We start from the raw sequence: 14,775 nt of genomic DNA on the forward strand, positions 1-14,775 counted from the left end.
AATATCTGCGGTATTAAAAAAAAATACACGATACCGCCTATCACCCACAAAGCAATAGGTTGGTGGAGCAATGGCTTCACACCCTCGAGAGGGCCCTTCGATGCCATGATTATCTCTGGTCGGAAGCTCGCCCATGGGTGCTACTTGGTCTATGCTCGACCTATAAACCTGACCTACAGGGGACTATATCTGAATTTGTTTTCGGTGAGAATCCAGTTCTACCGGAGGACCTTGTTCTTCCCCAGGTTAGTGAGGATCTTCCCCCCTTGCCACATTTCACACGCATTTGCACCTGTCCATCAGTCACTCACTGCCCGAGACTTATGTTCCCACTGCATTCTCCGACTGCTCCCACATCATGCTGCATGATGATGCAATTCGACAGCCTCTTCAACCTTATCTTGGCCCCTACAAGGTCCTGCGGTGGGGGGACACGACTTTTGATATCATGATTAAAGACCGCACACAGAAAGTTTCTCTGCATTGCCTGAAACCAGCTTTCATTGACCCTGATTGTCTCACATCACCGCAGTCGGACTCTGCAGATGATCCATCCTTGATCAAGAACAAAGACATGTTCCCATCAACCTCACCACACACCTCTTCGGCCAAAGACTATTTGCCACTGTTCGCTGGTTTCCCGACCTCATCCTCTGTTTCACCCTGCAGAGGTTTTGTGCCCTCACCTCCAACATTGGAGACACACACACCTACTATCAGTTTGTCCTGCAGCGTGCCACCACACCAAGTTAACAACGTTTCTATAGTGACATTCGATGACTGAGTGCTCATTCTTTTGACAGATACCAAGGTCCCGCCATCGGATGGTCGCTCACACATTAACATTGCACACAACCTCACACTCCTGCGCGAGTGTCACCGAGCATCTCTAAGTGCTTTCATTTCTATGGATGGCTCGATCCACTTAAGGGCCGCTGTCTCATCCGAGCACGGTGGCTGACTGACTGCGAAGTTGCCCTGCCTCTTGCCGCTCCGCCTGCACAACCCACCTTGTTCGAGGTGGAAGTACCTGTGGTGCGCCTGCCTATGCGCACAGTTTCCACCGATTTCGACACCCACACGCCCTTGCCCTTGGACATCTTCTGTAGTACCCGTACTGCAGGGGGGGGGGGGGGGGGGGCTGTGTGGTGACAATAGTTTGTATCAATCATGAAACTTAATATCTGTGAACTCTAAGTGCTCTGTCGAGCCTCCATATTTACTTTAGTCAGTTCTTTGTTATACTTCATTCTGTACGGATGCAGTGTCAGGTGCAAATATATACGAGCTACGACATATATGGGAATTAAGTTTTTTATATCTCGATTACTGATCCCATTCCCATAGTCTTATTTGGTGAGTGTACATTCTACTAGAACTTTTCGCACCACATTTTCAACATGGAATAAACAAATTTGCTACAGATCTGTTTTGCAGATCATTGTGTGTATTCATTAGTCCTCATTAGTCTAGTCTGATTTTGATTCCACATGTTCAAGTAATATTCTGCAATGTGTGATACAAGTTGTTTATGAAGTATACAAAATAGAGAGTTTGCAGTCTCATAACATTTCACAAATGAATTGAAACTGAGTGTCTGGTTTACTTGGATGTATGCTCAATGTGAACTTTTCATTTCAGATCACCATGCAAAATTAAACCTTAATGTGGGGATGAGGTGATGCTCCATTTGTGATGAATTTATCACATAGCAAGATGTGTGATACTTTGACATGTAGTTAAAAAGTCAAATATAATTTCCTAGATCCAGTAACTTGTTTCTACAGCAAGCAGTAAAAGAGGTTAATCTACAGTAACTATGATGACAGTAGCAAAATTTGCGCTTCATATACCATGAATTACATACCATAAGGTCTACTGAAAAAGCTCATCATGAGAATTTCTAGGAAACAGAATAACTGGCCAGTACTTATCTTCAGGAAGCAACATTTTGATACCGCCAACAGACACATATAAAAGTACAAATAGCTTCTGAACTGTTAATTCCTTCTTCAAGGAGGAAAGAGGGGTATGCTGCGAAAGACTCTCTTGCCCTCTTGTCCTTACAATATGTGGGCCCTCTCATCCTGGAGTCTTGGTGACCTGCTCCTCCTTTGTAAGCTTTTGCATCCTGTCCCTCTTTCCTTATCCCAGAAGGAAACTATTAGTTCCAAAAGTTATTTCTGCTTTGATATGTGTCTACCTTCAATACTGAAGTTTTGCGGCCTGAAGGTAAACCATGGTCATCCATTCTGTCACCTTGTATTTATTTTGATTTGTAAAGTGACTTTTCCAGTTAGAGTAAAAATTGCCTTTACTCCTTTACAAATTCTGATATGCAGTTTATTTCTGTAATATAACTTGTGAGCTTACTTCCTGAATCACATTTCCATATGTAGCTAATTAGGCTAGTTACAACTGCATTCAGATACTCATATATTGTGTATATAATGTGATAAATGTGGCAGGTTATTTGCTACAGAGATTAGTTACATCTTTCCATTTCACTTTTTGATTAGTGATGGTAAGAGAATGAGTTATCTGTAATGAAATAATCACTACTTCTCACATAGTGTACATTAGAGAATACTGTGTGAAAGTCTAGTGCTCAATATACTTTAACTAAATTTTAAAAAGAATTATAATAATATTTACCCAACATTGTCAATTAAGGTCAACAGCTCTCCATTGTCTGTGCGTGCTTCCAAGTTGCGAACAAAAACTCCGAAGGCACTGGTCGGATCAATTTCTATTTTGAGTTGAAGTTCTTCTCCCAAGCCCACTACAGATGCTTCTTGTCCTTTATGTGTAATAATGCGCATTCGGACATTTGGAGTAGGTGCAGTGTTTGTAACGATATTTGTGCCAGAAGGCCGAAAAGGCACTCTGAAAAGATTTCAACAGTTAAGTTCAACTAAAAATTGGTAAAAAAATAGCAGCAAATATTCTATACAGTTTTCAGTATGAATGTTAGGTAGGAAATCACTAAATGACATTTTCTATTACACTAGTAATATTGAGAAATGTACTTAAACATAGCACTTTTCTGAAGTATCAAATTTATTTATTTATCTATCTGTGACCAATTTACCCATTATGGATGATGGAAATGTTTACATGCATTTGATACTTAACTCCACATCCTGCTACACTGTAATATTTTGAGTTCAAACTCTATTTCTCCCGGATAGCTGCCAACAATAACTGGCTCTGGTTTGATAACCATATACTGAGTTATTTGTGACATACTGATCAACATATCCATAGGTTATAGTCAAAAGATACTTTTATACAAAACTATAAAAATCGTATCATTTTGAACAGCTCATGGCAATGAGCACATTTACCATTAAACATTATTGTTCTGCTTGTGATTTTATAATTTAAACTTTAATTCAGTTTTTAAGTATGTGAAGCTCAGAATATTATGCCCTAAGAGATAACAGAGTGAACACCTACACAGCAAACAGTTCTTACACGTGAGGTGTTTCATTGAAGATACTTGTCACACATGTGTGGCGTCACTGGTGCAAAGCATCACCTCTTTGGACTATTTTCATTGGCTTTGCATTCTGCCTTTCTTTGCTCGTGCCATGTTCTACATCCATTTCTGTATTTTCTCTGTTCAGTGCCAAAATAAACGTTAATTCTTACTCTAAAAGTGTGTTATTATGGTTCTACACCACATAAAACCCACAGTGGTGACCCCAATTTCAACGTTGTGCATTCGGGAATTATTTTGTGCTTATTTTCATTGTTAACAAACTTTGTGTGCCGGTCCACATTGCCTTCGGAACAATGGATCTACCAGTGTTGTTTTGTACTAGTGCCGTGCACCCTTTTAACTGTGCTTGCATATATACAAGTGTTCCTAATGTACATTTGGTTAAAAGTGAAAAATTACCTGACCCCTACCATGCCAGCGGCCACTTAACTGTTACCAGCCCAACATAGCCACCATCAAATGCTACTACGCAGCAGTGACCGCTCCCCGGACAGAGCACACCACTTAGCGACATTGTGAACTATAACCGTGTGATGGACGTTATGTTGCATCCATCAGCTACGCAGTCACCGGTCGCCACTGCCGCTGCCGCACTGGTTACTGCGACCATCACTCCGTGGTCACATCACGATCACCTTCCGTCCGCTCTCGTAATGGCACCGGGTGTTTCTTCTGCGCCGGTTTCAGTATCAGCCCCCCTTGGTCACATCACGATCACCTCCCACCTGCTGTTGCAACGGCACCGGCCGTTACACCCATACTGTGCCTGTCTCCGGGCCTGCAGTTGGGACACATCACACCATCGGTTGCACCGGCTCGCTCTACATAGTGTGCTGCTTGTGGCCGCTGTCTGATGCAGACTTTGGTTGATGCCTGCTTTGCAAATTGGAGTTGGTTCATGTTGGTGGATCACAGACTAGATACCCACAGGATTTCGGATGATGATGCACATTTTGTCTGCCTGGTGAGCCACCTCCATGCTCATCCAGATCTCATCAGTGATCTGCTACTATCGCCACCCACCTTTCCCAAGTATTTAATGACAGAAACATTACTTACTGAATACCTTTCTCACCCTCTGGCAGAGGCTATCCACCACATCATCCATGACGAGCACCTCAACGACTGCAAACCTTTGCAGCTTTGGCAGCGCCTTTGTACATTGATTGATGATCATACACTACCAGACGCCATGCTTTGGACTTTTTGGTTGGTCGAACTGCCACCAGACCTACAACTCCACCTGTTATCTCACATCACCGACCCTCTTGAGGTTTCCCTAAGCATGATCAATGGGGCATACACGCAGTCATTGATCACCGACACTGCCAGTCACAGACAACATCCCCGTCACCATCAGTTGGCATGACTGCACCTTTGGTTCCACACTCTGGCGATAGAGACCAGTGCCCTCACCTCAGCACCATAGCTGACTATCAGGAGCTGCCACCTAGCGGCCTACATGAGGTACTGCCTGCGGACCCCTGACAACTGTCGACCTCACTTGAGCTGCAACCTGATTGGCTTCCAGCCCCCAATGTAGTCAGCTGTTCTGTGCTGGTTCCACGCTACTTACGGGGATGCCGTCTGCAACTGTCGCGAGCCTTCCACCTTTCCCAACCGAGACTGATCTGCACAATTAGGCACTATGTCCCGCCATGATCCTTCACAGCGTCTACTGTCCAATGCTGCACCACTTGCTCCAGTGGCGCGACGTCTCTACGTCATTGACTTGTCATCAGGCAGTCACTTTCTCGTCGACACTGGTGCTGAAGTCAGCACCATTCTGGCCAAGCATGTGGGCAACATGCTTTCTCCTGCTAACCTCAATTTGATTGCTGTAAATCACTCTCCTATCATGGTCTTTGGCTCCATCAAGATGTCACTTTGCCTGTCACCAGTCACCACCTTTCCTTGGACTTCCCATGTCACTGACGTGGACAAACCTGTAATTGGATTAGACTTTCTACACCATTTTAAACTTTCACCAGACCTGCACGCTGCTACACTCTGCCATGCGTTTGGTTCTACCGGTCCATGCTCAAATGAACTCGGTACATCTCCACTCTCCACCTCCTTGGCTATGCTTTCCACATGTGCATCTCTTCTCGAAGGTATTATGGCATGTCTCTCCGATTTACCGGATGTCTGCAAACAGATCGACGGGCTCCGCACACATAACGCAGAGCTACGCTCCTGCACTTCTACTGCCTCAGTTGAATTGGCTCAAGCACGGAGTACCTTACACATCCTCTCTGCAGAGCCTCTTCTTTTGACACTGCCTCCCTCTCCCACTGTGTCTTCACTCTGCTTCACTTCTGTGTAGAGCTGCACTTTCTCTGCTGCTGGTTCCACGCCGATGAAGTTGGAACTCCCGGATGCTCCTGTTCTTGCTTTGCGGGACACTTTGCGTGGCGTTGCTGCAGCGCCATGCCCTCCATCATCGTCTGCTGCCGAAGCCCCACCCACTTCCCTCTGGCCCGGCATGGATGCTCATGTTCTCGCTTCATGGGATCCCCCACATTTCATGGCTACCGCGCTGTGTACTCAGTCGTCATCTGCTGCCAACACTCCACACACGCCATCCTGGCATGCCAAGGTCAGTCAACCACTGCCACTCACGCCCCCCCTCTCACCCCCACGTGTGCTCCCTTCACTGATCTTGGCAATAATCAATGGCACCTGTCACTGAATCCGCACCATGGACGGCACCCCTGCACATTGGGAAGCTCAGAGTCTTAGTGCCTTGAAATTACTACGAGCAAGTACGGTTTTGGTTCAATGAATAAAGCCTATGTGGTCACTCACAGAGTCACTTCCCATTGCCCCTGGCACACACTTTGCGTGCTGGATGCCGCCTTTGCCCCCTGCTGGCACCACGATTTTTTTGTCGAGGTAAGCTAGCTTCACCCTGCCGTGCTCCGCACTGCCAGGGGGGGGGGACCTCTGTTGTGTCCATGGCACAAAGCACCTTCTCTTTGGACTATTTTCTTTGCCTTTGCATTCTGTCTTTGTTTGCTCACACCATGTTTGACATCCGTTACTACATTCACTCTGTTCAGTGCCAAAATAAATGTTAATTCTTACTCTAAAAGTGTGTTATCACGGTTCTACGCCACATAAAACCGACACATGTAACCACAGTTTTGTCAAATTGATTTTCTTAAGTGTTCTTTTTCAACCAAAAATATGAATGAAATGAAGTTTTGTGATGTATATTTCTGTACTGTTAGTATGTAAGGAACTGAAGTGGGTCATCTGAGTGCTTGAATTATACAATTTGTTCACCTTGTATATTCTGTAAAGAAAAATTGTCCTCAAAAATTATATCTATCTTTCAAACCAATATTTCAGTTCATGGAAATAATACTAGAAACAAGAATATCATGCTTAAAGATTTAAAGCTGACTACTTTGTCCCAGAAAAACATCCATTATGCACAAACACACATTTTTAGTAACTTGCCTGTAACTATAGTATGTTTGGATACCAATAAAATACAATTAATGAGAAACTTAACTGGTTTATTGGTGCTCAACTCCTTACCTGTTTGATAAATTTCTTAGTGCACCTACATTATGTATATGTGATTAATAATGTCAAATAATGTAAGTGTAACATAAAATCTGACTTCTGCTCATCTTCAGTGGAGTAATGTGATCTGTATAAGAAAGTATGGCAAACTGCTTTCTGTTTGATGATGCATGGATACATTATCCCTGTGTTTGATTTGTAAATAAAAGATCTTCTGGTACTGTGACCTTCCAGTTTTTTTTTAAATTTAGATTTCTTAAAACATTATTTTAAGGCCTTTCTGAACATTTTAAAAGTGCGAATAGAACATTTGTTTCACATGATTTCAACTGCAGCAAAAGTCCTATTGTATCACATCTAAAAATCTATGTTTCTGATTTTTTTTCTCATCAGAGGTAATTGTATGGTGTACCAATGCATACCATCACAAATTGAACACTGCAGTAACTTAAGGATTAACTTACACACTTTTATTTGTGATATGTTTCAAATTAAAATATGTCTGAAATGTTTTACTGATTACACATTATTGAAGACCATTTCACTCAGGATCTGTGAAAGAACATTAGCATATACCCTATTTTTGTAAATATGTATTAGTTATTTTTGCTTTGAAGACAAACTCTACATTTTTGAGGAAACAATGAATTCATGAGGGCTTCATACAATGAAAAGTATATTTATCTAAGGATCTAAGACATGTGTTTCTGTATTTGTTAATAAAAGTCAATATGCCTCGCCTATTGCCTTTACCATATACTTACAATCAATAGCAGTAACACTTTTTATTCAGAGAAAGTTAGCTGGTACTTTATTTTTCACCAGACACTGAAGACCCTTCTTGATGAACTCTCACACCATTTCTCATTCTGGGGGACTTACAAAAATGCATATTACATGCTATGGAGACACTCTTATAGGCCTAGAGATGAAGTCCCATGAGTGTCATCCAATCTGAGACTTAATGTTTTGTCTATACTGGACACACGAGGGATTTCAGCATTCCTACCAGAATTTTTACCACCCTGCCTTTTTTCTCACTTCCTCAGAGACACAGATCAGTGGGAAGATGATAATGGCCTTCATTTGAATGACCCCTTCCCTGTCTGGGATTATTTAACAGACAGAAGTGCCCTCATAAGGAAGCCACTGGAAGCTAACTGGAACCTGTGAAGTCAGTGATGTGTGCATGAACAAAAAGACTTGGTGGATCAGATCACAAGCATGATCCATGTTGCTGCTGTTGCATCCATATCAACATCTTCATGTAATCTCATATCCTTTGGTAAAATAATGGTGATCATGGTGCAGCCATGCACAAATGGCTGACACTTTCAGATGCACACATACCGATGTCATCATATGATCACAAAAGATAGATTATGTTTTGATTCACCAACGATTGTCATGCTGCAGTCATAGATGAGTGGGTGACACTTTGAAAGTGGTACACTTTGAAGATTCATGTGCAGGGTAGCCACAGAGGAGCATGCAGTATTTGGAAAACTAAAATGAAAATACGGAACATCATTAAAGATAATTTAAAAAAGTGGAGGATACATTGTGATGAGAGTCCCTGGACTCAAGTAAGTGTACCACCAGTTCAACTAAAGTGAGATAATCAATTTAGAAGTTTTGTAACATACAATCAAGGTTACATTTATCTATCTGGCAGAATTACTGTGAGTATAGGGGTAAGAGCTAAGATGTTTTCACATTAAATGCCTCATTCAGGCAGACTACTTTAGAAGAAGTCCAGAGAAATGAAGTGTCACACAAAAAACCTTGTCTGAATAACCTTACCATTATGTATCAAATTATTAGAGTACTAAAATATGAAGTTGTCAAACTCTTTATCTGCTTATATGATACAGAATGTCAAAATAAAGCTCATGTATTATGTCTGTCTGAGCATAATATAAATATAGGCATCCTAATGTTAAACATAGAGGCCTAAAAATTTGCAGACCATTTCTGCAGGTAAAATATGAACAAAGGAAAACTTTTGGTGAAGGCAAAAAAATAAAATCAAGTTCAAATCTCTTGATACCAGTAGTTTCTGCTTAGATCAACAACTGGAATCCTGTGCTTGTGAATTTCTGCTACCACAAAAGTCATTTATAATTGTTACAAAATTTTTAGCAATTATTATGCCACTTAGCAAACAAACACAAAAGATAGACTGCAGAGATCTTAATATTAATTTTCTGAATGATTGAGGTAGAAAAAAACTATTTGGAAGTTTTAACTGACACTTACAGGTTTTCTATTGTTAATTCTCCCACCATAATTACACAAGAAAGCAGAAATCCAATAGGTAACATGTTTGTAGGTGAACGCTTAATCAGTGATGTAAATGTTTATTCAGAAGTGAATGACCTCTCTGGCCATGATGCAGAACTAGTCATGGTAAATAACTTACAGTGAAGTGATATAATGGACAGCACCTTGAGTAATTAATGAACAGACAACAGAAAGTTTCAAGGCAGCCTTAAAGGATGCCCAATGGAAGAATGTATACAGTGTGACAGACGTAAATTCCAAATTTAATTTCACAATGTAGGAAAAAGACAGATTGCTACTTACAGTAAAGAAGACACATCAAGCTGCAGACAGGCACAATTAAAAGACACTCACATTATGTTTTTGGCCACAGCCTTCATCAGTACAAGACACACACACACACACACACACACACACACACACACACACACACAAAGCAAGCAAACCTCATGCACACACAACCACTAACTTCAGCATCTCGGGCCAGATTGCAGCATCACATGGGTTGCAGACAGCAATCTGGAGGGAGCAGGGAAGGAGAAGGTGTGTGTTTGGAGCTTACAGGCATGGGAAGGGGGAGAGAGATGAATGCTGTCTAGTGGACTGTGCAGGGACTAGACTGCTTACAGGTGCAGCGTCAGGGGGTTGTGGGGCAGGGAGGTGGGGAAAAAAGGAGCAAAAAAGGAGAGAACTGGGAAACTGTTGGCTTGGGGGGGGGGGGGGGGGGGGTGACAGTATGTTACCATAGATTAAGGCCAGGATAATTATGAGAGCAGACAATGTGTTATAAGGGTAACTCCTACCTGTGCAGTTCAGAACAGCTGGTGGTGGAGGGTAGGATCCAGATGACTCAGTCAGTTAAGCAGCCATTGAAATCAACTGTAATTGGCAGTGGCCATTCATCCTGGTGAACAGCTGGTTGGTAGTCATACCAATATAAAAAGCTGTGCAATGATTGCAGCAGAGCTCATAAATGATGTGGCTCATTTCACAGATGGCCCAACCCCTGATGGGGTAGGATGAACCTGTGATGGGACTGGAATAGGTAGTGCTGAGTGGGAGGATCATGCAGGTTTTGCACCTGTGTCTTCCACAGGGATATCATCCTTGTGGCAAGGGGTTGGGACTGGGCGTGGCACAGGGATGGACTAGGATGTTGTGGAGGTCAGGTGTACACCAGAACACCACTTTACAAGGGGTGGGAAGTGTCTCAGGTAGGATGTCCCTCATTTTAGGGCACAATGATAGATAATCAAAGTCCTGGTGAAGGATGTGGTTCAGTTATTCCAGTCTGGTGCGGTACTGGGTGATGAAGGAGACATTCATTTACGTCTGGTTTTTGGCGGTGGTGAGAGGATGGGAGGTGTGAGGTGAAATGGTATGGGAAATCTGTTTGCGAATTAGGTCTGGGGGTAGCATTTGTCTGTGAAGGCCTTGGTGAAACTCTCAGCACACCAAGCAAGGGAGTTTTTGTTACTGTAGATACACCATCTCCAGGTGGCCAAGCTATATGGGGGGGATTTTTTGGTGTGAGAGGGATGACAGCTGTCAAAATGCAGGTGGTTGATGGACTTAATGAGGACAGAGATGCAGATGAAAACATCAGAGGGGATGAGGTCAACATCTAGGAAGACCACATGGAGCAGATGGGATAGAAGGTGTTGAGGTTGTGAAGGAACGAAGACAGGGTGACTTGGCCTTGAGTCCAAATCGTGAAGATATCATCAATGAGCCCGAACCAGACTAGGGGTTTGGTTTTGGTTTTATGAATCGCAGTGACTAACTGTCAGAAGGCCTCCACCAATTATCTGACTCCTCCACCTATAAACTCTGCCAGAGTGATCCCATCCTTGAAGTATAACACAAACTCCAATCCCTGCCTAAAGCCTTAGGCCCTTCCCACAGCATCTCCCCTGAATCTATTTCCCTCCTCACCCCTAGAAACCCTGCAAACCCACCGTCTACATGCTCCCCAAAATCCACAAGCCCAATAATCCTGGACACCCCATTGTGATCAGTTATTGTGCCCTCACTGAAATAATTTTGGCCCTCGTTGATCAACACCTCCAACCAATCGCCCATAATCTACACTCCCACATCAAAGACACCAACCACTTCCTTCACTGACTCTCCACCATCCCCACCCATTTATCTCCTGGATCCCTACTTGTCACTGTTGACACCACCTGCCTATACACCTACATACCTCATGCCTATGTTCTTATCACTATTGGACACAACCTTTCCCAGTGTCCTTCAGACGCCAAATCCATTACCTTATTCCAAATACACATTACTTACTTTATCCTTACTCACAACTACTTCTCATTTGAAGGGAAGTATACAAACAAATCCATGGCACAGCCATGGGCACCTGCATAGCATCCTCCTATGCCAATCTTTTTATGGGCCATCTAGATGAGACTTTCCTAGCTTCCCAAACCACCAACCCACCACTCTTTGTTAAGGTTCATTGATGATATCTTCATGATCTGGATTCATGGCCAAGACACCCTATCTTTGTTCGTTCAGAATCTAAATACCTTCTCTCCCATCCACCTCATGTGGTCCTCCCCAATCCAGCATGCCACCTTTCTAGATGTTGATGTCCTCCTCTCTGATGGTTTCATCCACACCTCTCTCCAAATTAAACCCACCAACCACCTGCATTTTGATTGCTGTCATCCCTTTCACACCAAAAAATCTGTCCCATTTAGCATTGCCACCTGAGGATGGTATATCTGCAGTGACAAAAACTCTGTTGCCCAGTGTGCTGAGAGTCTCACCAAGGCCTTCACAGACAGGCCCTGCCACTAGACCTAATCTGCAAATAGATTTCCTGTGTTTCCCCTCACACCCCTAGTCCCCCCACCACCCCCAAGTACCAGCCACAAAGAAGTGTCCCCTTCTTCACCCAGTATCACCCTGGACTGGAATAACTGAACCACATCCTTTGCCAGAGTTTTGATTTTGTTAAAGTTTCGAGAACATACCTTCACTGAAGAGTCCAGCAGTATATTGCTCACTCCTGCGTATATCTTGCGAGGAGACCATGAGGATAAAATCAGAGAGATTAGAGCCCACACAGAAGCATACAGACAATCCTTCTTTCCACGAACAATACAAGACTGGAATAGAAGGGAGAACCGATAGAGGTATTCAGGGTACCCTCCGCCACACACCGTCAGGTGGCTTGCAGAGTATGGATGTAGATGTAGATGTAGATATCATTGTGCCTTGAAATGTGGGACATTCCACTCAAGATACTTTCCACCCCTCATGAAGTGGTGTTCGATTGCACACCCAACCTCCACAACATCTTAGTCCATCCCTATGTCATTCCCAATCCCAACCTCTTGCCACAAGGATCATGTCCCTGTGGAAGACCCAGATGCAAAACCTGCCCAATCCACCCACCCAGCATTACCTACTCCAGTCCTGTCACAGGTTTATCCTACCCCACAATGCATAGGGCCACCTATTGAAGTCACTTACTAGCTCTGCTGCAATCATTGCGGAGCTTTTTATATTGGTATGACTATCAACCAGCTGGTCACCAGGATGAACGGCCACTGCCAAGCTATGGTCAAGAGCAAAGTAGACCATCATGTGGCACAACATGCAGCTGAACATAACGCAGTCGATTTCAATGGATGCCTCACTACCCAAGCCATCTGGAGCCTTCCCTCCACCACCAGCTTTTCTGAACTGCACAGATGGGAGTTGTCAGAGTTATCTTTACAACACATTCTCTGCTCCCTTAGTATCCCAGCCTCAGCCTATGGTAACACACTGTCCCCACACACTCCACCCAATAGTTTCCATCCCTTCTGTCCTATCATCTCCTCCCCATTCGCATCTCCCACCCTGTTTATTTACAGTTCTCTGCCAATGCATCTGCCCATCTTTCCCAGTCCTCTCCTTTTTTTCGCCACCTTTCTGCACCACAACCTCCTGATGCTATACCTGTTGGCAGTCTAGTCCCTGCACACTCCACCACACAGTGTTCATCTGTCTCCCCACCCATACACTACTATCCTTTCCCCTTTCCTACCCCCTCCTGATTGCTGCTTGTATCGCACATGATGTTGCATTCCAGCTCAAGATGCTGGAGTTGGCGGTTGTGTGTGCATGAGGGGTGATTGCTTGTGTGCGTGTGAATGGTGTGAGTATCTCTCTTTTACTAATGAAGACTGTGGTTGATAGCTTTATGTGAGTGCCTTTTAATTGTGCCTGTCTGCAACTTGATGTGTCTTCTTTAAAGTACGTAGCAATCTGTCTTTTTCCTACATTGTTGATATTACTGCCTGGAGTTTCCCTTATCCAAATTTAATTTATTTGAAGATGCGTTTCTATCAGTCTTTAACCACTGGTTTCTGAAGAAAACAGCGAAGTATGATCTTAATGAAATGAAAATACCTTGGCTTACAAAAGGAATCAAAATACTATGTGCAAGGGAAACGAAGTTGTTGGAAATGGTTAGGACAAAAAGAGATGTAGAACTAATTACATATAACAAGAAATACTGTACTGGTTTAAGGAAAGGGATTACAAAATCAAAAAATCTATCTATAATATTTGAAATTAATAATTAAGATAGTAAAATTAAATCTGTATGGACAGTAGATAAAAGAGAAACTGGGAAATCACTCACAGCATGTGGAGACTTTGTTATTATAAAGAACTGGCAACTAATAAATGATAGCAATAAGGTAGTCAACACAGGTATTTAACAATCAGTCCCTTGAAGTTGCTCTGAAGATCTGGACAGTTCAGGCGATAAAGCATTACAATATATATAAGAAGCAGTGCCTCACATGAACATACAATGCTCTACCAAAGATCTTAAGAATGTAATTAACTCGATCAAAATCCAAAAACATCTCTCACAGAGTTGACAACATCTTAAGGAAAGTATTAAAATCAAGTTCTTCACACATATGCAATGTATTAAGTCATATATCCAACACGTCACTATCATAGGTTGTTTTTCCAGAGAGATGGAAATATGCTATCATCAGACCCCTTCACAAGAAAGTAAGTAGAACAGATATAAATAATTACCAACCAGTCTCACTACGTACATCTCTCTTGAAGGCACTAGAAAAATTTATGCAGGTGTTATAACACATCTCTCTCAAAGTAAGGTACCTAGCAAGTCTCGATTTGGATTTCAAAGAGGTCTCTCCATAGAACATGCTATTTTTAATTTCATGAATCAGCTAAAATAGAATTTGAATGACAAAATGTTGCCAACCATTATCTTCTGTGACTTGTTGAAAGCATCTGATTGCAGACTTAGCAGTATTTTCCAATAGAAGCTAAAATATTATGCTACCAGATATCTTGCTAGTAAATGGTTAAATGATGTAAAATGAAACAGCATCTTCAGAATGAGATATAATCATTACAGGTGAATGACAGGGATAAATTTTGGGTCTACTCTTGTTCTT

The 14,775-nt window shown here is 42.6% G+C and overlaps 1 protein-coding gene across 1 annotated transcript in view; it reads right to left on the bottom strand.

Moving 5' to 3' along the window:
- LOC124722900 overlaps positions 1 to 14,775 on the bottom strand; it is a 506,082-nt gene that overhangs the window by 15,953 nt on the left and 475,354 nt on the right. Inside the window, exon 24 of the mRNA XM_047248040.1 lies at positions 2,656 to 2,886. Coding sequence (XP_047103996.1) covers positions 2,656 to 2,886 — 231 coding nt within the window. The remainder of the gene's footprint in view (positions 1 to 2,655; positions 2,887 to 14,775) is intronic.

This window comes from Schistocerca piceifrons, chromosome X, assembly GCF_021461385.2.
Source record: "Schistocerca piceifrons isolate TAMUIC-IGC-003096 chromosome X, iqSchPice1.1, whole genome shotgun sequence".
NCBI classification, from domain to species: domain Eukaryota; kingdom Metazoa; phylum Arthropoda; class Insecta; order Orthoptera; family Acrididae; genus Schistocerca; species Schistocerca piceifrons.